Source organism: Eriocheir sinensis, chromosome 58 (genome assembly GCF_024679095.1).
Source record: "Eriocheir sinensis breed Jianghai 21 chromosome 58, ASM2467909v1, whole genome shotgun sequence".
In the NCBI taxonomy this organism is placed as follows: Eukaryota; Metazoa; Arthropoda; class Malacostraca; order Decapoda; family Varunidae; genus Eriocheir; species Eriocheir sinensis.
The window spans coordinates 3,825,117-3,847,677 of record NC_066566.1 but is presented as its reverse complement, the minus strand read 5'-3'; the positions used below and the strand labels follow the sequence as shown (position 1 = coordinate 3,847,677).

The window sequence follows — 22,561 nt, the reverse complement described above, 5'->3', positions numbered from 1 at the left end:
TCGCCCTCCTCCTCTTCCTCTTCCTCTTGTGTGACTGTCTTTCCCCTCCTCTTGTCTCCTACCTATCGTTCTCCTAAGCTTTCTGCATCTATTCTCTTTTTCTACTTCTTCCTCTTCCTCCTATTCCTCTTGTTTAACTGTCTTTCCCCATCCTGTTGTCTCCTTCCTATCGTTCTCCTCGTCTTTCTCCATCTACTCTCCTTTTCTACTTCTTCCTCTTCTTCCTATTCCTCTTGTTTGACTGTCTTTCCCCTCCTCTTGTCTCCTTCCTATCGTTCTCCTCGTCTTTCTCCATCTACCATCTTTTTCTAGTTCTTCCTCTTCCTCCTTCAGATCCATTCCATAATCCCCCTTCTGCTTCTCCTCTTCCTCCTACTCCTCCTTCTTAGTTGCTGTTCCTTCCCCTCCTTCTCCTCCTTCTCCTCCTCCTTCAGTTGCCTCTCCAAATTCTCCTTTTTCCTCCTTCTCTTTCTTCCTGCTCCTTATCCTGCTCCTCTGTATTCCATGAGCCTTCTTCTACTTGCTGTTCCTCCTCCTCCTCCTCCTCCTCCTTCAGTTGCACCTCCAAATTCTCCTCTTTCCTCCTCTTTCTTCCTCCTCCTTCTCCTGCTCCTCTTTCCAACATGTTCCTCCTCCTCTCCCTCTTCCTTTCCTTTATATTCTACTCGATTTTTTTTTCTCTCTCTTCTTCAAATTCAAAATCAGGATAAATCACGTACTTCTTAAAACCAAACACAGCAGTAAACCTTCAATTTTGAGCTTGAGGTAAAAGATTTCGTATAAGGACATATAACCTACTGCAAAAAAACATTAAATACCGAGAACAAAATGGGAATGAATCGACATAGTTCTCCGTTTTCCTTCATTTGGGCGTTCAGTCACTACGCCATGAAAAGATGGAAAGTTTCGTTTAGTCGGCGCAACATCTGTGGTCATATGCCGGAGAGAGACGGGAGGGGGAAGGAATTATAGGAGAAAGGAACAGACCCCAGGAGACGGGACACAACCCACGATTAATACCTGGTACTCATTCACTGCTGGGTGGACAGGGGTGTAGGGTATCAGTACACCATGATCCACCTCTTCGGTAAAATAGATACTGATAAGCGGTTCCCAAAGTAATCGGAAGGCTGGTAATGCGACATCGTAGAGCACCAGGGTTAAGCAGAAAAGCCGAGGCGATAAACTAGAGCAAATTATAATCATCGGTACGAGAAACAAGGCGACGTCCATCACGCCCTGAATGAAGACCAGACGACCACAACGACGACCATGACGACCACGCCCCTCGTAGCCAACACAAGCACTACCCAAAACAAAGAGTATAAAAGACCCCAAAGAAATAAAAAGGTAATAATAAGAATAATAAGACACCGCGCTACCAAACACAGACAGAGAGAGAGAGAGAGAGAGAGAGAGAGAGAGAGAGAGAGAGAGACGAGGCGTATAATCCACACAGCCCCTTCTTTTGTTTTCTTTGTTCACGCGTTCGAATGCAAAATGAAAAAAAAAAAGTGAGGAGTAGAAAAAAAAAAAGTTGATGGCGGTTCAAACTCCTTTATGTACAGTTTCGAATCGCACTCGGAGCCATAAGTTAGGGATTGGCTATTAACTACGACATAAACCCACTCGTAAACATGTGCCAAACGCCGTGCCATAAAACAGTGACCCATTAGATGCGAGGTGCCATTAGAATATGTACACACACACACACACACACACACACACACACAATGCGATCAGCTGGGCTATTCGCCGATATTTATGGGGCCGAAGTAACATTAACAATAACAATTACACGTTGAGGTATTATTATTACTATTATTCTTCGCGCCGAAACACACACACACACACACACACACACACACACACACACACACACACGGGGGCGTTATGACATGTTAAAAGGTACCTCGGAACAAAGAATTCCCATGACTGATTCTGGCCATTCTCTCTCTCTCTCTCTCTCTCTCTCTCTCTCTCTCTCTATCTATCTATCGTCTTTTGTTTTCAATACGCGGAACAGAAGTGGCAATTTCATACACACACACACACACACACACACACACACACACACAGGGACATTACACTCACCTCCATTACACAACACCACCACCACCACCACTAACACCACCACTAACACCACCACCACCTCCACATCGATGGACTCCTGTTTGCCGAGCGGCGATAATTTTGAGGCAGATCCATACCGTATTAGTGGGTCTTTTGATAGCGTTGCGCCACCACCACCGCCATCACCATCACCATCACCACCATCACCACCATCACCACCACCATCATCATCACCACTTGTTCGCCTCCCCTGATTTACTGATTGAACTTTTCCTCCCTCCGTCATTGCTCTTTTTCTCATCATCATCATCATCATCATCATCATCATCCTATTCCGTCATTATTCCCTTTCCCCTTCATTTCCACTTCATTATTTTCGCTCTCCTGTCTTCCTCCTCTTCCTCCACCAACCTGTTACCTCCATTTTCCTCTCCTCTCCTCTCTCTCTCTCTCTCTCTCTCTCTCTCTCTCTCTCTCTCCTCCAATCGGGCATTTCTCCGTCTCTCTAAGTCTTTCCTTCTAATTATCCTTTTACCCTTTCTCCTCCTCCTCCTCCTTCTGATTCTCCTTTCTTCTCCACTTCTGTACTCACCCTTATTATTTCCAAACCTTCTTTCCTTCATTTCTTTATCCAGTCATTCATTACTTTTTCCCTTGCCTCCTGTCTCCCTTATTTCCTTACACTCACTCACTCCCACATTCCTAACCTAATTTCGATATCATACATTCTTCCATCCTTCCTTCCCCATCCTTCATCCATTCCGACTTTCCATCTTTATTTATCTTTCCCTCCTGCATTCCTCACCCCTTCCTCCTCCTCCTCCTCCTCCTCCTCCTCCTTCTACTCCCCAGGTTAATTGCTAAGAAGTATACCTATGAACTCTTAATCAAGGAACGTACAGGTAAAATATGAACGTGTAGGTGTGTTTACGATCTCTTACTACCACACACACACACACACACACACACACACACTTACCCTTACCTCCCCACACACACATATTAACACTTACCCTTTCCCCCCTACCCCCCCCCCCCCACACACACACATACACACGCACACACACTGCATCGTCCTTCAATTATGTAATATTTTTGACAGATCACGCTGCCAATGCCACTTTGACGGAAGCAGCCTATTTGGATTGCTTAAATTGCTTGCTCTGAGCCGCTGCAAAGGGCCAAGGGAGAGGGAGGTAGGGGCGGGGAAGAGGGAGGGAAGGGAGGAGGAATGGAGAGGAGTGAAAGGGAGGGAAGGAACTGGGAGAAAAGGAGAAGGAAGGTCGGAGAAAGGGAAGGGGTGTGGGTGATAGAGAGGGAAGGAAGAGGGGAACGGTGAGGAAGGGGGAGAGAAGGAAGGCAGAGAAAGTACTACAGGGTGAAGAAGGAAAGGGAAGAGAAAGGGAAGAAGATAGGAAGGGTCGAGGAGAAAAAGAGAGGGGAGGAACGAGGAAGAAGGGAGAGGGAAGGGTGAAGGAAGGGAGAGGATGAGAGGGGAGGGAAGAAAGGAAGGGGATCGGGGAGGTAGAAGATGGGAAGGTTGGAGGAAGGAAAGGGATGAGAATGAGAGGGGAGGAAGGAGAGAAAGGGAACAGGAAAGGAGGTGAGGATGAGGAGCAAGGAAATGTAGGGGAATGGGTATAAAGAGAGAGAGAGAGAGAGAGAGAGAGAGAGAGAGAGAGAGAGAGAGAGAGAGAGAGAGAGAGAGAGAGAGAGAAGGTGAGGGAAGAAAATGGTTGAGAGTGAAAGGGGAGGAGGGAAAAGGAGGGGAGGAACAACGAGGAAAAGAGAGGGAATGAAGAAGGAAAGGGAGGAGGGAGAGAGGCTGAAGGAGGGTAAATATAGCAAGATAGGGGTCAGGGGTCAGGTCACACACACACACACACACACACACACAGTTATATTTTCTTTTTATCATATCGAGGTAGACGAAAGCGAGTGTCAGTTGATCATATTTTTACCATTTATTATCATTATTATTATTATTATTATTATTATTATTATTATTATTATTACTTATTCTACCACTCCTCTTCAGCTTCCACCACCCACTCCTATTTCTCCTCTTCCATTTCATAACTCCTCTTCTTCCTATCTCCTCTTCTTATTTCACAAACAGCACCAAACCATCTCCTCCTCCTCCTCCTCCTCCTCCTCCATTTCAAAATTCCTCATCTTCCTATCTCTTCTTATTACACAAACACCACCAAAACCATCTCCTCCTCCTCCTCCTCCTCCGCCTCCGCCTCCTCCTTCTCCTCTACGTCTTTCTCCTCCTCTCCAACCCCAACCCTATAAGTTTTCACCATCACCACCACCACCACCACCATCACCACCAATACTACCACCACAACCCCCACCACCACCGTCACCGCCGCCGCCTCCGTCTCCCGAGGGCGCCGCGCCGAGCCCCGCGTCCCGCCGCCTTTAATCTGGCTTTAGAATGAAGCAAAATAAACAAGGACGTGGACGAGGGAGTGTTTGATCAAGAGCATAACATCCCGCGCTGTCGAGACCTGCCCCCGCCCCCTCATCCCCCCCTCCCCCTCCCTTACCTTAACCCCTGAACCCCTAACGCATACACGAACACACAGATGAAGCTTCGATGCCGCGTTCTCCTTTTTCTTCTCCTCCTCATCTTCGTCATCATCTTCATTGTATTTTCATCATTATATTCATCCTCATCATTATCATCACCATCATCATCATTCTCTTCATCGTATTTTTCTCCATCATAATCCTCTTAGTGGTAATTTTTCTTTTCATCTTTTTTTACTTATATTTTTTTTCATTCCTATTCCTCCTCCTCCTCTTCCTCCTACTCTTCCTTCTCATCCTCCACTGCTGGTCTCCTAATTACAGGTAGGACACTGAATCATTGAAAAGGGTTCGCGACGCGCCACGAAAATGATACCACCCCTTCAGCCATACGGTGAACAACTCAAGCGATTCAAACTCATTACGCCGGAAAAGAGGCGCTTTGAAGATATGAAGGTCTTTGAGTAGGTATACCTGAAGAAACTCAGCAACGTCGATCACTCTAAAGGGGGTATTACACTAGGCAAATTTTCCGTGGATCTTCAGTCAAACCACGATTTCCGTTGGCGTGGTCCTTATATTTCCGTGGTTTTCTGACGTGTCCAAGATCTTGCAAAGCTACGGTAGATTTCCCCGAAGGACGACGGTATTACTCACCATCATCATCAGCAGCAGCAGCAAAAACAAGAAACAAATGAAAACCACGCCAGCGGAAATCGTGGTTTGACTGAAGATCCACGGAAAATTTGTCCAGTGTAACAGCCTCTTAAGTTCTCCAAAAGCTCCAAATCAACTAAAGAACAAGGCTTCCGTGCTGCCCGTCTCCACATAATACACCGCTCACGAGGGTTCGATAAAGTACACAATATCATACCAAGCTCTGATATATCCACTATGAAACAATAATAATGATAATAAAATATGAGAGACCAACACACGCGTGCAAAATCCCACTCTTTTTAAGGAATCTGCAACAACCACTATACAAAAAGGAAAGAAATAAGTAGACCAACAGATAAACAAAGTAATAAATTCATGGGTAAATAATTAAGTAAGCGTGCATCAGAAATACACCCACACAACGTGAATAGCTGAGAGGGGGCGTTGGGGATGAGTGTTGAGCGTTGTAAAAATAATCGCGTCTGCATTTAATCCAGGCAACATTAATTAGCTTGTATAGTTTTAGAGCTAGACAAACGAAATAAGGAGGTATTGTTATGTTTTAAGGATATTGTATCACCTTGTTTGGTGAACATGGCAATATATTATAGTGTGTTAGGGCTGGGACAACAGTGGGTGGAATCTTAGAGCAGCACACACCAGCGTTGCCAGATTATCGTATTCACCACATTGTATTTATCATTTTTAAGCCTCAAACTCTCGTACCTACACAAATAGCGAAAGGATATTAAAGTTAGCATTAAAACTGTTATTTATTGATGTTTGTTTGTTTTGCTATGGATATCAGTCAGAAACTACGAAAATGCAATACGGTGTGTACGATAATTTGGCAACGCTGGCACACACACACACACACACACACACACACACACACCTTTCATCTCCTCGTTCTATAAATCTATTGTTGTTCATTATAAAGGAGACGTTTTCTTATAACTGTTCGCCGCCGGTAGGAGAGGGATGTCGCAGGGAATATAAATCCTATTGCTACTATCGTAAAATAATGCAATACCTCATCACCCATCCCTGAAGACAACAGCCAGTATACTATAATACACCCACAGCGTTAAGCCTCGCAGTAATAAATCACGGTAATACGTCACAAAGCGTTGAGATCGGAGACATGAGTAGCCCCTGAGTAACACGACCCATCTCCGAATCCTGAAGGCGTGCCCGTAACCACCTTGAACCAGACGTGTCCGACCCCCTTATCTGGCATCTACTCCCTCCATCCTCGATCCTTCCCGGGGAGCATGCAGCCGGACCTATGTTTTCAAATCCTGGCTTTGCTGAAGGCGATAACCATGGTACCATAACAATTGTACAAAGCCTCGCAGTAATAAATCCCGTCTCAGATCCGAAGCCACCATAAAACGCGCCTCAACATCACAAAACCGCATGAGACAACGTTGAGGCGCAAATAACATGGCGAGTAACACATTACCGAACACTGGAGACAATAACCATGACACTATAAGAACTACATTATGCCTCACATCAATATATTATGCCTTAAACATCACCACGAACACATCAAACCACCTACTTGGGTACATCACAGCGCGTCGAGGCTACCACAAACATCGAACACGGCATCTCAGGACTTACACACATCAAAAAAAATTGTAAGGCTTTCGTAGAGGCTGTTCTGGGTATTTCCAAGGATAGTGGTATGGGCCTATAGCGATGGTGCGGGAAAAAAGGAAGAATGTGTTTGAGAATTGGAAGTATAGCCTAGTCATTGGAATTCTGTCTGTTTGTATCTGACACTTATAAAAGACAGATAAAGAAAGGTTGGGAAAATATAGTTTAAAGAAATGCCTGTTTTAACCCGTAAATTGGAAGTAGAGTCATTGGAATTCTGTTTGTATCTGTCACTTATAAAAGACAGATAAAGAAAGGTTGGGAAAATATAGTAATGAAGAAATGCCTGTTTTAACCCGTAAATTGGAAGTAGGGTCATTGGAATTGTCTGTTTGAATCTGACACTTATAAAAGACAGATAAAGAAAGGAAAGGTTGGGAAAATATAGTAATAACTTATAAGAAATGCCTGTTTTAACCCGCAAATTGGAAGTAGGGACATTGGAATTCAGTCTGTTTGTATCTGACACTTATAAAAGACAGATAAAGAAAGGAAAGGTTGGGAAAATATAGTAATGAAGAAATGCCTGTTTTAACCCGTAAATTGGAAGTAGGGACATTGGAATTCAGTCTGTTTGTATCTGACACTTATAAAAGACAGATAAAGAAAAGAAAGGCTGGGAAAATATAGTAATAACTTATAAGAAATGCCTGTTTTAACCCGTAAATTGGAAGTAGGGTCATTGGAATTGTCTGTTTGTATCTGACAATTATAAAAGACAGATAAAGAAAGGAAAGGTTGGGAAAATATAGTAATGAAGAAATGCCTGTTTTAACCCGTAAATTGGAAGTAGGGACATTGAAATTCTGTTGGTATCTGACACTTATAAAAGACAAATAAAGAAAGGTTGGGAAAATATAGTTATAAAGAAATGCCTGTTTTAACCCGTAAACTACTACTGGGCTGCGGCGAGCAATATCCTTGTCCTGCTGCAGTATTAAAAGGAGTCTGCGGTAATTATTGAGAATCACTCCGCGCCTCCAAAACACGATATTACGCCTCCATATTATACTTAAGAAACCAAATACATGTCCCTTAACCATAACATGAAGGCGGGGAAACTTAGCATGAGAACCCGATTAATCTTGCTGCCTTTGAAAATAACCGAGGAGCCGAAATTTGGGCCGAAAGCGTCTGAACCCTTCACCGAACCCTCATTGACTCACCTTTCGAAACTCGCCTCGCCGCCCATGACACAGCATCCACACAGCCCCGCCGAGCATCCACGATCAAACACAGGTCACAGATTCACCACTGAGTCAATGAAACTGTAAATAAACGCCGGGAGAGGGTAAAATATGGCCATTATCGCCACTATCGCCGCGCCGTCCCCCGCCCCACGTGTAGGCCTCTCCAGTGGTGCCAGATCATCATACTCCTAGCAGCGTATTTTCCAGTTTCCGGCCACACAGTTGATGCGAAAATATAGAAACACACCAGTAATTAACCATTTCGACGGTTGGGGTGGAGGAGACAGTTTTTTGGATCGGAATTCGGTAAATGTAATAGACTGAATACGACAATCTGGCACCGCTGGACTTCTCACCCCGCACCCAGCAGTGATAGATTGTCATACTCAGATCATTGCATATATCAGCTTCAGACCCAAAATACTACCATACCCACACCAGTAATGATATTCAACTAAATTTATTCCCACAACCATTAATTATTCAAGTTTTTAGTCTTATTTATGGGCCAGAAACCGAAAATACAATGCGGTGAGTACGATAATCTGACACCGCTGGCCTCACCTCTGGCAGCCTCTTTTGTCCACATTGCTTCTAATTTTCCCAGGGAGTTTTTTATCGGGTTTATGTGTGACGAGGGTTCATTGTGGAAATCTTATGCGGGAATTGTCACTATTGAAAGCTGTAATGGGTTTGTTAGGTAATTATATAGTTTGGGGTCCATTTGAATATTTATGAAGATATCTACGTAGCAAGGACTAGTAGACTTCTTGATGTAGTTATTGTTTGTTATTGTTTTTCCTTTATTATCTTTGAGAGTGTGTGTGTGTGAGAGAGAGCAATAAAGGAACGATACACCTTTCTCTTCCCTTCCCTTTTTCTTTCCTCCTTTTCCCTTCCCTTCCTGTATCATATAATTGCTATCTTTCTCTTCTCTTCCCTTCCTTTCCCATCCCATCCTCTCCTCTCCCAGCCTCTTCCTTCCCCTCCCTTTCCTTTCACACCAAATCAATGTCATTATATATATACAAAAACAAACTCACCCTTCACACTAATAAGTAACTCCATGAACTTAAAGGTACATATATAAAAGCCACAATATCCAGTAAATTTCTCTTTTTTTATTCCGCTAAAAAACAAACATAACATGACACTCCTAACTCCACCAATCAGTCTACGCCCAACACTATAGAAGGTGAATATGGGTCAAAACGGTACATGGGGAACTGGGGTCAACAATATCTTGGCAGCGCTTGAACCTAGGGTACTGCATATTAGGCTAGTAAGGCATTTCGTTCCTGACCAAATGCTTAGTGAGGCTACCTAACTATGGGCACCGTACACTATAAACAGACCCACAAGCCCCGCCCACTTTCAAAGCCTTGGGAGCTGATTGGTTGGCTGAGAGGAGGATGGGAAAGATAACCACTGGGCCAGTTCCACAGTTTGACATTTTTTTTTTTTTTTTTTTTTTCGTGTTAGCCCCATACCACTGTAGCATATTCTGCCTCTCTTGTGCAGAAGGAGAGGGCCCGTTGTGGTGCGTGGGCGGCGTTTTTTTTATAGTGGCACCTGAAAGGTTACCCCCCAAAGCTCATCTTTATTGCTATGCATTAGAACTCGGGGTGTCAGGGGTGGTGTGGGTGATTTCAACGATGACACAAATCAATCGTTTCAACAACTGGTGGGGGATCAAAACCCATGCGTCGACATCAGTCCGATCCCAAGCTCACCACCTTATCCACTAGGCCACCGGGTTGGGTTTGTAAGCTCCCAAACCAATACCAAAGACTGCAAAATTTCTTGTGTTTAGTGTTTTGTGTTCATGTATGAGTTAAGAAATTTGAGGAAACGATACAATAAGTCTTTTAAGTTCTCGGTGCTGCGTCAAGTTTGGTTCACTGTGTTGTACTGTGGAATCAGATCTTGGGGTCATATTCTTAAACATTTCAGCCACCAAGCACACACATTTTACAAGACTTTCACAGGAGTTCTGGGCATTTTCAGGGGTAGTTTTATGACCCTGGATGTAGTTTGATCATTCTTCTGTGCCATGAAATTAAAAGAACACTCATTACAACCCGACTGATCTCCTTCTCAGACTTTGGAAATGGTTAACAGGAGAGGAGGAAGTGTCTGACAATGGGGCCTCTGTCTTTGTTATCTCGGAAGGAGTGTGGGGGAGGGTCGTGGTGGGGCTTCTGGACCTGCATAGTGTACGGTGAGTCTGCCAGATCAACTAATGTAGGGTTATCTATCTAGTTCAAGTGACTGATGAATACCTACCAGTGTTTTGTGAAGTATTTGTGGCCTTGTGAAATTTGACAAACGAAATGACAGAAACATAAAAAGCTGCATTTAACCTTCATACACTTTAATGTTAATATAAAAGGGATGCATTTCTTGTACATCTGCAGAGAACTGAGAACTGTACAAAAAATTATCATCACTACATAATATTACTTTGCTTTTTTTTCTTATCGTTCTTTTTACATGTACAGGTGGTGCAAGATGACACAAGGCAGATTTACGAAAGTGTTTAAGAAATGAAACTGTAATGGCCCGAAACAGCACGACAAAACAAGCACAGCAGCCTTTGACCACAGCTTGAGAGGGGAGGGAGGAGGGCTGCCCCACACTGGTCCAGCAGCAAGAGAACGGGCTCTTTCCAATTTTAGTAATGCAATGAGCCTGAAAAATAAGCTCCTGCATCACATAGTTCAGATGCTTAGTGAGGTTTCGAAAGCTTTTTTGCCCTTAAGCTGTTTCCATTACTGTATAAAAAAATCAGGAAAACATTTTAGTCTTTTCCTGTGGCCTACACACACCCGTCCAGCCAATGACGACATTGGCTGTTCCAGAGTGACTGCAGCATCCACCACAACATGCTGGCTCTGACCACTGACCATGAGGAATCAGGAAACTCTTGACATCCTCAACTTCTGTGTTAAAACTTTAGATTCTTCATACACAAAGTATCAAATTTATATCTTTCTATAATGTAATGACTGCCTCATGTTACTTTTCTAAATCAAAAGTTTAGGCTGCAAACTGCTCTCCTGTTCCCCCCTAACATTACCCTCCCCTCAAACCCACCTTCTGAACCCCAAACTGTCACACTGAGTCATCCTCTCACCCCTTCTCTCATTTACAATTAGGAATGTAGAAATATTTTCCCTAATAAACAGTTCTCAGGCATCAGATGAGCACTGGCTCAGAGGCAAGCATGGCGGGAACATTCCCAACACTCGCACCAACAACCGTACTGCCCATCACCAGGATGTGCAAAAGTCATATCGTAGGGCAGGTGATCAGGCACCAAATGGCACCTGGTGATCAATGGATCAATTACACCTGCAGTGTACATATTTAGGCATGATCTTATGCTGCACTGATTGCAGTACATAATATAATATAATATTTTTAGTAAAATCTTGTACAGGATAATGAGGCAGGATGTATTTGATCCAGTCACAGGGGCTCTGAGAACACATGACAACAGGGGCAGGTGTTCACGTCCCCAGTGCCCCTCAGCGGGTCCCTGCTCTGCCACCCGCCACAAGCTTACTCCCCCAAGCAGAGCAGGTGCATAACATGGTGTGTAGTCAGGAGGTCAACTAGTAATGAGTAAATAATTTTAACATAGGCACAGCCACCATTTATGTGTCAAAATATTTGAAGTGTTAAACTTTTGTACATTTGTTATTTTTTGTGCATTGTGCAGATTCTATTATTCAGACCACAAAGAGGTACATCAAACTTAGATATGGAAGACTATTCTACATAAGCTATTGTACAGGACAAGGTTATTGCAGGACCTGAAGTGAGAATGATTTACCTGTCAGGCTGTGACTGTATAAAAGGCTATAAAAGTTGACCCTGCTGGGTGATCATATGTATGAGTAGTGTTTCTTCAAGTACAAAGTGGCTTCATCACAAGCTATTTGAGCCTCCTCAGGAGCAAGCACTTGTTACAACAAAACTATGCACATGAAAAAATACATATGAAAGCTTGAAGTTTGTTCCTTTAGCTCAACTTCTCTGAGAGTTGTAAAATTAATAAAACAGTAGATATGTAATGTTTGTTGATAATGGTACAAACAGCTCCAGGAAGTGACGTGATATGCAGCCTCCAGTGGAGACTAGAGGAAGGTTCCTACACAGCAGCATCAGGATGCCTTTGGCTTGACTCTGCTCTTGAAGGAGGCAACATGATTTAAAATTACTTAATAAAGACACCGAGAGCCTAATAGCGAGGTTGCAAATTAATCTGACTAGGCAAGAGCAGTTTCAATTTCATAATATTAAATGTGCTGAGGATGAACCTTATGCTGCTGTTAAGTTATAATTAATGGAATGGGAAAGTAAGTCACACAACAAAGACTGAGATCCCAAACATGGAGAGGTGCAAAATTTGAGCTGCTTCCCAACACAGGTGTGCCATAAGTACAAAATGTGCTATTCAATAAATAAAGACAAAAGTTACATAATTTGAGGTAGGCAATTTTTTAGCAAGAAGCACCGGATCAAATACATGAAGCTTTGGAGGATGAGACGAGATTTCACAGCAATCAGAGGCACAGAATTGAACTTTCCTATATAATATTTTTACGTCATGGCATTCTTTGACAAATAAAGTCCCCTCAAACCCCTCTACTAAACTTATACTATTTGTGTTTGTAGTTTTGTTCATCATCAAAATATATGTCCATTTATAATAGAGATATCTAACAATACATCAAGCAATTGTATGCTATGTACAATAACCACTAATAATTTCAGACTAACTAAAAAAATACCATGGCACCCTGAACCCTAAATTTCAACTAATAACATCTTTGTACAGCAGTGCAGAGTCCGAATCCCAAAAAGTTGGCAGGTTTTCAAAGATATGATCCACAAAATACTCAAGTGATTATTGTTAAACTAAAACACAGCAACCTCAGCAGCCAATTCTTGCTTTCATCTTACCACAGAGAGGGAGGCGTGCACCTGGCCAAGACTGTGTTAGAGGAAGAACTTGTAAATCGTGGGTCCCTTGGTGTAGGCCACTAAGCCCATGGCAATGGTTACAAAGGACAGCAACCACAACTTCCAAGGAAACTGAAATATATTAAATTGGTTACACATTCCAGTGATACACATTCAGCCGTATAGGATCACGTTATGCCTCTAGAATATCTTCACATATTGCATTCTCTCTTTCTCAAACAAGGGGAAAGATCTTTATAACTTGGAGGCTTTAGAACTCAGTGTTTGCCATAGTCTGTCAGTATTCAAGTGATGTTTAGTTTTATTATAAAGAAATACTACTTAAACAAACAAAAGGAAACATAAGCAAGATACTATTAACTAATAAAATTTTCAGGTGTATATTTTTGTTCATATCTTACAAAACCTACACATTAATTCCTCAGTACACAGGAACAATACTTAATACTAAGCGACTAATACAACCCCCAGATTAGCGACCGGTTCAGTACTTACACTCTTTATGACAGGGTACCGCTCATCAGAGTGGGTTATCTCCTTCTTCAAGCCCAGCATGCGCCTATAGAGGCTCTTCTCTGACTCTGCCTCAATGCGTGCCTTCTCCCTGATCTTGGCAAGCTCCTGGTGGACGAGGCGAGACTCAGGCTCCAGCTCCAGGGCCATCTTGAGGTATGAGATGGACTCCTTCATCTTGCCTTGTATGCCCAACACCTGCGGGGGGCAACAGCAGAGGAGGAAGTAATATCGACAGAATAGGGACAAGTTATTATACAGGTCACTGTAAAACTAACAAAAAAAATGCAATAGCAACAGTTGGGGAAAATTTTTATGAAGGATTATAAAACTAATGAGATATAACAGCAGAAATGAAAGAAGATAATATGATGCACAGTATAACTAAAAACTGAAAAGGAAAAGATCCCAGAATGCATTGTAGAATTAACAACTGGAGATGACAAAAAACTGTATGATGAATTGTAAAATTAACAACAGATATGGTAAAAAAAAACGAACGTGGAAAGATAATATAACGTGGTTTTACTTGTATATTTTGTAATACCTAATATATATGCATTACAACACTGGTCTCGTATATATCATAGGAGCAATGATTAGCGGGGTCTTTTTCATTAGTTTCCTTTTTTTTTGCCCTTGAGCTATGCAGTAAAAAAAGAATCAAGTATCTTGGCACAAGGTTAACAAATTCAAATTCAGATTTCTTCCTTTTTCATATATCTTAATTTAATTTTTCTCAGACTCAGGTGACCAGTCATCAAAACACTGAACCCCCAGGCAGCTCTCACCTTGCCTTTCCTGAATAGAGCCTTGACATTGCCCGGTTGGCATCTCAACACAGCATCCAGGGACTTGAGGGCCACATCGTACGCCTCCACCTTGATCTGCGCGGCACCCATGTTGTTCAGAGCCTTGAGCCGCTCTATCAAGATGGGCTGAACCTCCGGCCTTACGTCTTCCTGGAATGATATGAAACAATAACAAGTAGGAAAAAGGAAAAGTATATTATGATAGCTTGCACAGGATTCTTCAAGTTACCCCTAGCCTGACATTTTCTGTATTGACGAAAATAAGCTAGTTAGGAGAATAAAGTGCAAAGGATATGTAGGTATAGATACTTTTTACCAATGTAGTACTTCCAATATAGAAAAGGAGAAATCAGCATGCTTAATCAAAAAGAAAATTTCAATAAGACACAAATAAGTGACCACCACAAGTATGAAATGACAGTGGAAAATAAAAAAAATATTAAAGCCCCTACAGATTGGAAACTTGACACCTCACACAGGATCCAGAGAGAGGTAAGAAGAGTACAGGGAGGAAAGGAGAGAAATATGAACAATAAGAGGTCAATAAAAGTCAATGGATCACTCAGCCAATCAATATAAGAGAAAACCAAAACTCCACATTTATCCAAACATGCCTTGCAATCATAAACAGCTTCTCTTACCCCATACTCTGCCTCTGCGTCATCCAGGAAGTCCACTGCAGCACTATAACACTGGATGGCCTTGCTGTACTCCCCTCGGTTGAACCACCAGTTGCCACGCTCTCGCTTGCGATTCCTGAGGCAGAGTGGGAGAAGCTTAACCCAGTAGCAGCGGGGATCATGTTTCTTAATGGTCCCTCCAAGCGAGAAAAATGAGAAAAAATCACCCCTCACACAAACCATTTCATAATATATATCAAAGCATTTGTGATCAGATTATGTATCATCTATTTTGGGGGGTTTATATCATGGCACAAATTTGGCCCGTCGCTACTGGGTTAAGGGTTGTATGGCTGTGGTGCCTTTTAGATAAATCATTCTGGTGATAACCTTGCAAAAAGACTGTATGAGGAAGAAATGGAAACTCTTCTACCATGGTCATTGTGGGTAGTGTCAGTTTGGGGCTATAGGCAACGTTGACCCTGTTATGTCAGCACTTTGTTGCTCATTGCCTCTCAGGGCCCGTTCATGTCCGCCCTGTATCACGGCCGCATGAATTCATCCATCTTCTGTATGCTTCCCAAAGAATATATGGACTATAATTTATTCAGTGTTTCAAGTCTACACAACATCTAAACCACAGTCACTCCCCCAATAGAGAAATAGAATGGCCATGCTGTACATTTTCCTTTCTTCTTAAATTGACTCTTTCATTCCATCAGTATATAAGCACAAGATAATTGATAGTGTAAAAAAAGATAGATGACATTGGCAACACATCAATATACACTAGGTACTCAATCATTCAATGAAATAAATATTTTTCCTGCTCTAAGATATCTTTTTTCCTGCTTCTATAATGCATATCAGAACACCGAGGCTGAGCTTTGGGCATAACACATGTAGATATTGAATTTTCCATTGTCAAGACTTCCTACACTCCCTTTCCGCCCTGCTTTTGCCACCCTTTTCTTTCATTCCTCTCCTTACTTCACTGACACTGCCTCTTGGAAGGGACTCTGTTGGGGTCCATACCATTTTTCTTATTTTCCCTTGATGCCCTTCCATAGATCTCAGTAATAACAATAATAGCAATCATCCCCCAGACTCACCCAATCTCCATGCGCTGGTCCAGGGGCATGGAGTCAGGGCATTCTTCAACGGCATGGTCTAGCAGCTCTATGCGGTAGGTTATGGCACTCTCGCTGGGGATGCTTGGAGGCAGCCCGGGAGTCCCATATGCAAACCTGAATAAGTAAAACTTCTCATCAGCATACATGGTCTTAGGGTTAAAGATAAAGTTATTTCTTTACCTAATGAAAACTACATTAAAATACCACATGCATATACAGCTTGCCATCTTTTCATTTGACATCCTTATTCCCTCCTGGGGTGGATGGGCTGAGTCTCTCCCACAGATGTGTAGTACTCCTGAAAAAGTTGATCTCAAGAGTCTTTCCCCCCACCCCAAGCAGTGTCATTTCAAGTCTTTCTGGGGCCAAAAAGAAAACAGTATCTGGGAGCATTCCTTCTTAACCCAGTAACAGCAGGGATCATGTTTCTTAATGGTCCCTCCAAGCAAGAAAAATGAGAAAAAATCACCCCTCACACAAACCATTTCATAATATATATCGAAGCATTTGTGATCAGATTATGTATCATGTATTTTGGGGGGTTTATATCATGACACAAGTTTGGCCTGTCGCTGCTACACGGTAAAGCCACAAATTTGCCCCGTCGCTGCTACCAGGTTAATTTGATACAGATGAATTTAATACACACGAAAGGTTCATTTAACTTCTTTTTTCTGGAAACAATGAAGTAAAGTCTGGCGATGACCACACAGAACATCCATGCAGCGGCCTGTTTTCAAGACATTCAACAGAGGGAAGGGGTGTGTGAGGGGATGAAGATGGGAGACTGGGGGTTGTGGTGGGGTGAAGATGAGGGGTTGGGGTCTGGGGGTCTGGGTGAAGGTAAGGGACTGGGATGTGTGTGGAGGGGTTGAAGATGAGGAGCTGGGGTGTGTGTGGGAGAAAGGGGTGAAGATGAGGGACAGATGTATTTATGGGAGGGTGAAGATGAAAGATTAGAGTGTGTGTGTGTGTGTGTGTGTGTGTGTGTGTGTGTGTGTGTGTGTGTGTGTGTGTGTGTGTGTGTGTGTGTCACCTCACCTGGCTCCCATGTACACTTCAGCAATTTCTCCTTTATCCATCAAGGGTAAAACCATTTCCAGACCTAAAATGACCTGAAAAAGAATCAAATGAGTATGTAAATATTCTTGGATCTTTACTGATTATTACAACTCTAATGATCATAGGTACCATATGTAACACAATATTCTTCACACATGTCATATTATAGTTATTCCTCAGCTACATTTTTGCTTTAATACTTCTAGTTTCATGAAAATTGGTGATTAGTGCTGATATGCAAAGTTACTTCACACATATAAACAAGTTGAATGGAATAACAAAAGGTAAAAATCACAGATGAATATACAACAAAGACCAGGAGGTTACAATAAAATCAAAGTCAATCTATTCAGACCTTACACCACGGCAGGAAGTCATGAGATTATAAGCCTCACCATCCACTGTGAACCCTATGTTTTTCTGGTTGTTTTTTTACAGTAAAGGAAGCAGTTCAAGGCAAAGAAGTAAAGAAAAAAAAAAACACTAATTACTGATCATTAAAAAAGAAGTATAGAAGAGTTGCCAAAAGAGATGACAATTTTGAGGTGTCTTGATACTCCTCTCTTGAAGGAAGTCAAGTCAAAGGCAGGAGGAAATACATATGAAGGAAGGCCGTTCCAGCATTGACCAGTAAAAGGGATGAAAGAATGAAGATGCTGGTTAACTTCTGCATAAGGGATTTGGACAGCATACGGATGAGCTAGAGTAGAAAGTCGAGTGCAGTGGGGCCACCAGAGGGGAGGAGGCATGAAGTTAGCAAATAAATGTGGATAGTCATTTTCGTAGTTTAATTAAGGTTTCAAATTGCATTAAGGTCCTTTCCTAATCCACTTACTCCCACACCCTCGATGAAGGAGATCACACTCACTTTTACTCCTGGCCGAACATAAAAAAAAATCCTGTATGACTTGTATTTCTCGGCTCCTCACACCCTACACTCACCTCACTGTCGCCTAACGTGAAGGTCAGCTGATCATGAGTGTCCACCGCTGTGCCGTCCTCCAGCTGGCCACTCGCCTTCACCACCACCGTGCATCCCTTGCTGGGCCGGGTGTCTACTGTGCCAGCCTGGATCACCTGTAGAGCCATGACCCAGAGGTGAGGCAAAGTATTTACATCTATGAGAAGCTTCAGGCAGATTCAATTATAAGTAGTCATAGAGTCACAACCATACTTCTTATAAATATAATAAATCTTGCTCATCCATCCCATGTTTCAATAAAATTAATAACATTTTTTTTATTATTATTATGATTAACTATTAGTACCTCACACATTCCTCAGCCACACCATCAACCATACCTCATTCCCCTCACCCATACCTCACCCGCACACACAAACTCCAGTCCTGCACCCAAAATTCAGCCACACACATCCATTCCCCATCTTCAAACCTCCCACACACCCATCCTTCATCTCAGCCCCTTGCCATTGACCCCAGTCCCTCAACTTCACCCATCCCACACACCCCTAACCTTCATCCTCCCCCTCCCCCCCAGCCAGCCCCTTGCCCTTCCCAATACATCTACACAACCTGTCATCTTCAAACCTCACACACACACACACACACACACACTCTAACCTTTCATCTTCACCCTCCCATAAATACATCCATCCCTCATCTTCACCCCTTTCCCCCACACACACCCCAGCTCCTCATCTTCAACCCCTCCACACACACCCCAGTCCCTTACCTTCACCCAGACCCCCAGACCCCACCCCCTCATCTTCACCCCACCACAACCCCCAGTCTCCCATCTTCACCCCCTTGCACACCCCTTCCCTGCACACCTACACAGCCTATCATCACACTTCCCCATTTCCTCAAGGAGTGACATAGGCGGCTCTTACCTTCTTCTTGAGGTCTCCGGTGCCCAGGATGTCCACCCACTCATCCTCCTCAGGCTCCTCCGTCTTCCCCTCCACACCCACCTCCTCAACTTTCTCCACCTTCACCTCCTGCGGCTGTTCAATTTCCGGCATTTTCAACTTTCCTGTAATGAGTGGCAGCGTATTAAGTATATTTATTTTTTTATTTCTACTAGTAAAAACAACACTGTCAGTTATTTATACTAATGGAGGACTGAGGAAAGACTTCTCTGAGGTGATTGCTTGTGGAATACATGAAAACTAATACAGGGAAAATATCTGATGAAACACAAAAAAGTTTCTTCCATATTAATTCTGAAAAATTCTTCTCCTATAAACACATGCTATAAATTGTACTTGAACTGCTAACATACTTCTCTTATGTTTATAGAAATAGGTAGATAGATAACATGAGCAAAATTAAGGGTGAGCTGACAGGAAGACAGATAAACATTATCATTTAATCCCACAGAGATAAGCCAAGGACATACATAATTGTTTTAGTAGCCAAAAGTTATGTAAAGGCTATGCAATATCCTCCATTAGAATAAAGCTTTCAGTGCAAGATACCACAAGACTTAATTTTAAACTTTATTCCATCTTTGTTGACAGGGATGCTTGGGAGAGAGGGAGAGAGGCAGCCTCCAGGATACATAATCAATAGGTCAGAATGTGCAAGGGGTGGCTGCACTATCATTAAAAGGGGGAAGGATGAGTTTGATTTAGGCCTCTCTCTCATACAAAAGCTTTAATATTATGAATGTGATTATGATTATATGAGAAAACACAAAATACCAATAGCTCAAAAAACTTCAAAAATACAATCAGGATTTGCACATAATTATCGTGGCTATTTCTACACTTGTTTTGATCTGTTCACTCTTCCTCATGGTTTCCTGAGAGGTTTAAAGGTTAGTAGAAGACATATATGACAACAGAAAGGTACTTTTTAAGGTAGGAAGCGAGATAGGAGCGCAATAATATAACCAAACTTAACCTCACCCTTGCCTCCACAGCACCCTGACCACATAATTTTCATGGCTATTTCCACACCTGTTTTGATCTGTACACTCTTCCCCATGGTTTTCTGAGACGTTTAAAGGATAGTAGAAGACATGTATGACAACAGAAGAGTTCTTTGCAAAGTAGGAAGCGAGATATGGGCGTATTAACATAACAAATCTTAACCTCAGCCTGCCTCCCCCTGCACCCTGACCATCATGCCAGGAAAATACAAGGAAGCAAGTGATCTGTTTATACATGAACATAACTCTGCAAACTTTATGGGATCACAACTAACTCAATAATCCTCTTAGTTTGATTTCAGAAAACATCAACAGACAGACTCTTGCATGCTGGATTAATGCAAACCTTATAATCTTTTAACTACGAGCTCGAAACAACATTATCAACCATTCTTGGCTACCTCTTCATCACACTGCTAGTTATAATCAATAAGTTATCTGCTTCACCGTGAACATGACTCTGCAAACTTTACTGGATTAATGCAAACTTTATAATCTTTTAACTACGAGCTCGAAACATCATTAGCAACCATTCTTGGCTACCTCTTCATCACGCTGCTAGTTATAATCAATAAGTTATCTGCTTCGACGTGAACATGACTCTGCAAACTCTCCTAGGTAACAAAAAATCCTTCCAACGATAAAACAAAAAAAGTCAATAACAACAACAATAATCTGAGGCCGCTGCTCCCTCCCCCTCTCCCCCCCTGACCCGCACGCCACAACAACACTACGAGGTTTCTATTTTCTCGTCATTATACTGCAAACTTTGTGATATGGTAGTTTCTCACGTTATTTCGCCGGTGTGGGAGTGGGGCGCCCCGTGACGTGCAGCTGCGGGTGTTGACGTCTGGCTCCTCCTGACTCTGGGTGACGTGCGTGTTTGCAACGGGACCACCATTGCCAAATTGTCGTACTCATCGCATTCCATTTTGTAGTTTCTGGCCAATAACGAATGCAAAAACAAACTAATAAACATCAATAAATAGGAGTTTTAACGCTAACTTCAATTTTATATCGTTATTTGTGTATGTACGAGAGTTTGAGGCTTAGCAGTTATAAAGACGACAAACATCAATAAATAGATTGATTGATTGATTGATAGTTTATTGTTGCAGGTAAACAACAAAAGGAGTTTTAACGCTAACTTCTTCAATTTTATATACCTGCAACAATAAACTATCAATCAATCGTTATTTGTGTATGTACGAGAGTTTGAGGCTTAGCAGTTATAAAGACGACAAACATCAATAAATAGGAGTTTTAAAGCTAACTTCAATTTTATATCGTTATTTGTGTATGTACGAGAGTTTGAGGCTTAGCAGTTATAAAGACGACAAACATCAATAAATAGGAGTTTTAACGCTAACTTCAATTTTATATCGTGATTCGTGTAGGTACGAGAGTTTGAGGCTTAAAAGTAACAAAGACGACAAACTAACAAACATCAATAAATAGGAGTTTTAACGCTAACTTCAATTTTATATCGTGATTCGTGTAGGTACGAGAGTTTGAGGCTTAAAAGTAATAGAGGAAGTGGTGAATACGATAATCTGGCAACGCTGAACAGGCCGCGCGCTGATTGGCTGATACGGCGCCTTCTTCTTCTTCTTCTTCTTTTGACCTGTATCGCTTCCTAGGTCCTCCTTCTCACCACTTCGATATTTTACTTGCAACAATAAACTATCAATCAATTAATCTATTACACTTTTTCACTCCACTCTGAACTGAGGTGATTTTCCGTTATTTTCTTCCCCTGACCTTGCTTTTCTATGCCCTTTTATGTTAGTTTCCACCCACAGAGTTTTTAATGTTTTCCACCATGTTGTTTACTTGCAATAATAAACTATCAATTAATCAATCTATTACACTTTTCAATCAACTTTCATTATGCAGTTTTTTTTTTCCAACACGCCGATAAAATTTTTGTATAAGGTATTAACTCCACTGTTTCCTCCTTATATAGTCCTAATAAACATTGTATCCTTATTAAATTATTCCTCCTTCAATATCACTGTCAGGGGTCAAAGTTGCCAGCCAGCGGGGGTCAGGTCAGGTCAGGTGGTGTCAGGTCACATGGCCCACGAAGCTTCAACTAATCTTTCAATAAAATGGATTACCTGTCTTTCTCTGGGGCTTGTAACAATTATACTTCAGTACAATAAATGATACTGTTGTTAATAAAAATGTAGCCTACTTGATCATATTCTCAACATGGACGGAATGGAAGTAAATTAAGTGATTGGTTGATGGATTATTGTTTTAAAGGTACTACATAATGAAGGAGAAGGGAATATAGAGCGATTTGCAGCAATACAAGAAACATATGGGTACCGGACAATTAATATTCACATCCCTATATATGCAGTGGAGATGATGAGATTCGTATATTATAAAAGAACACAGGGA

The 22,561-nt window shown here is 42.1% G+C and overlaps 1 protein-coding gene across 3 annotated transcripts; it reads right to left on the bottom strand.

Moving 5' to 3' along the window:
* Positions 1-10,483: 10,483 nt before the first annotated feature.
* Positions 10,484-21,069, bottom strand: LOC126985065 (peptidyl-prolyl cis-trans isomerase FKBP8-like). 3 transcript variants are annotated; one of them, XM_050839406.1, is made up of 10 exons: positions 20,944-21,069; positions 19,110-19,252; positions 18,201-18,335; positions 17,238-17,311; positions 16,176-16,310; positions 15,085-15,199; positions 14,423-14,593; positions 13,614-13,829; positions 13,098-13,229; positions 10,484-12,322 (listed from the first exon to the last, which is right to left on the bottom strand). In XM_050839406.1, exons 2-9 carry the CDS (start codon positions 19,239-19,241, stop codon positions 13,134-13,136), a joined length of 1,074 nt encoding a protein of 357 aa, XP_050695363.1. In that variant the 5' UTR covers positions 19,242-19,252; positions 20,944-21,069; the 3' UTR covers positions 10,484-12,322; positions 13,098-13,133. The 3 variants fall into 3 exon arrangements, with proteins under 3 accessions (XP_050695363.1, XP_050695365.1, XP_050695362.1); XM_050839408.1 differs by having other exon boundaries at positions 10,484-12,317; XM_050839405.1 differs by having other exon boundaries at positions 10,484-13,229.
* Between the last annotated feature and the right edge of the window lie 1,492 nt (positions 21,070-22,561).

What these genes read in the sequence shown, in the direction of transcription:
- LOC126985065 (XM_050839405.1), bottom strand. Translation starts at nt 19,241, where the DNA reads ATGCCGGAAATTGAACAGCCGCAGGAGGTGAAGGTGGAGAAAGTTGAG. An exon ending in CCGGAGACCTCAAGAAGAAG is followed by an intron (nt 18,336 to 19,109) that starts GTAAGAGCCGCC and finishes ATGGCTCTACAG; the next exon opens with GTGATCCAGGCTGGCACAGT. An exon ending in TCACGTTAGGCGACAGTGAG is followed by an intron (nt 17,312 to 18,200) that starts GTGAGTGTAGGG and finishes ATTCTTTTTCAG; the next exon opens with GTCATTTTAGGTCTGGAAAT.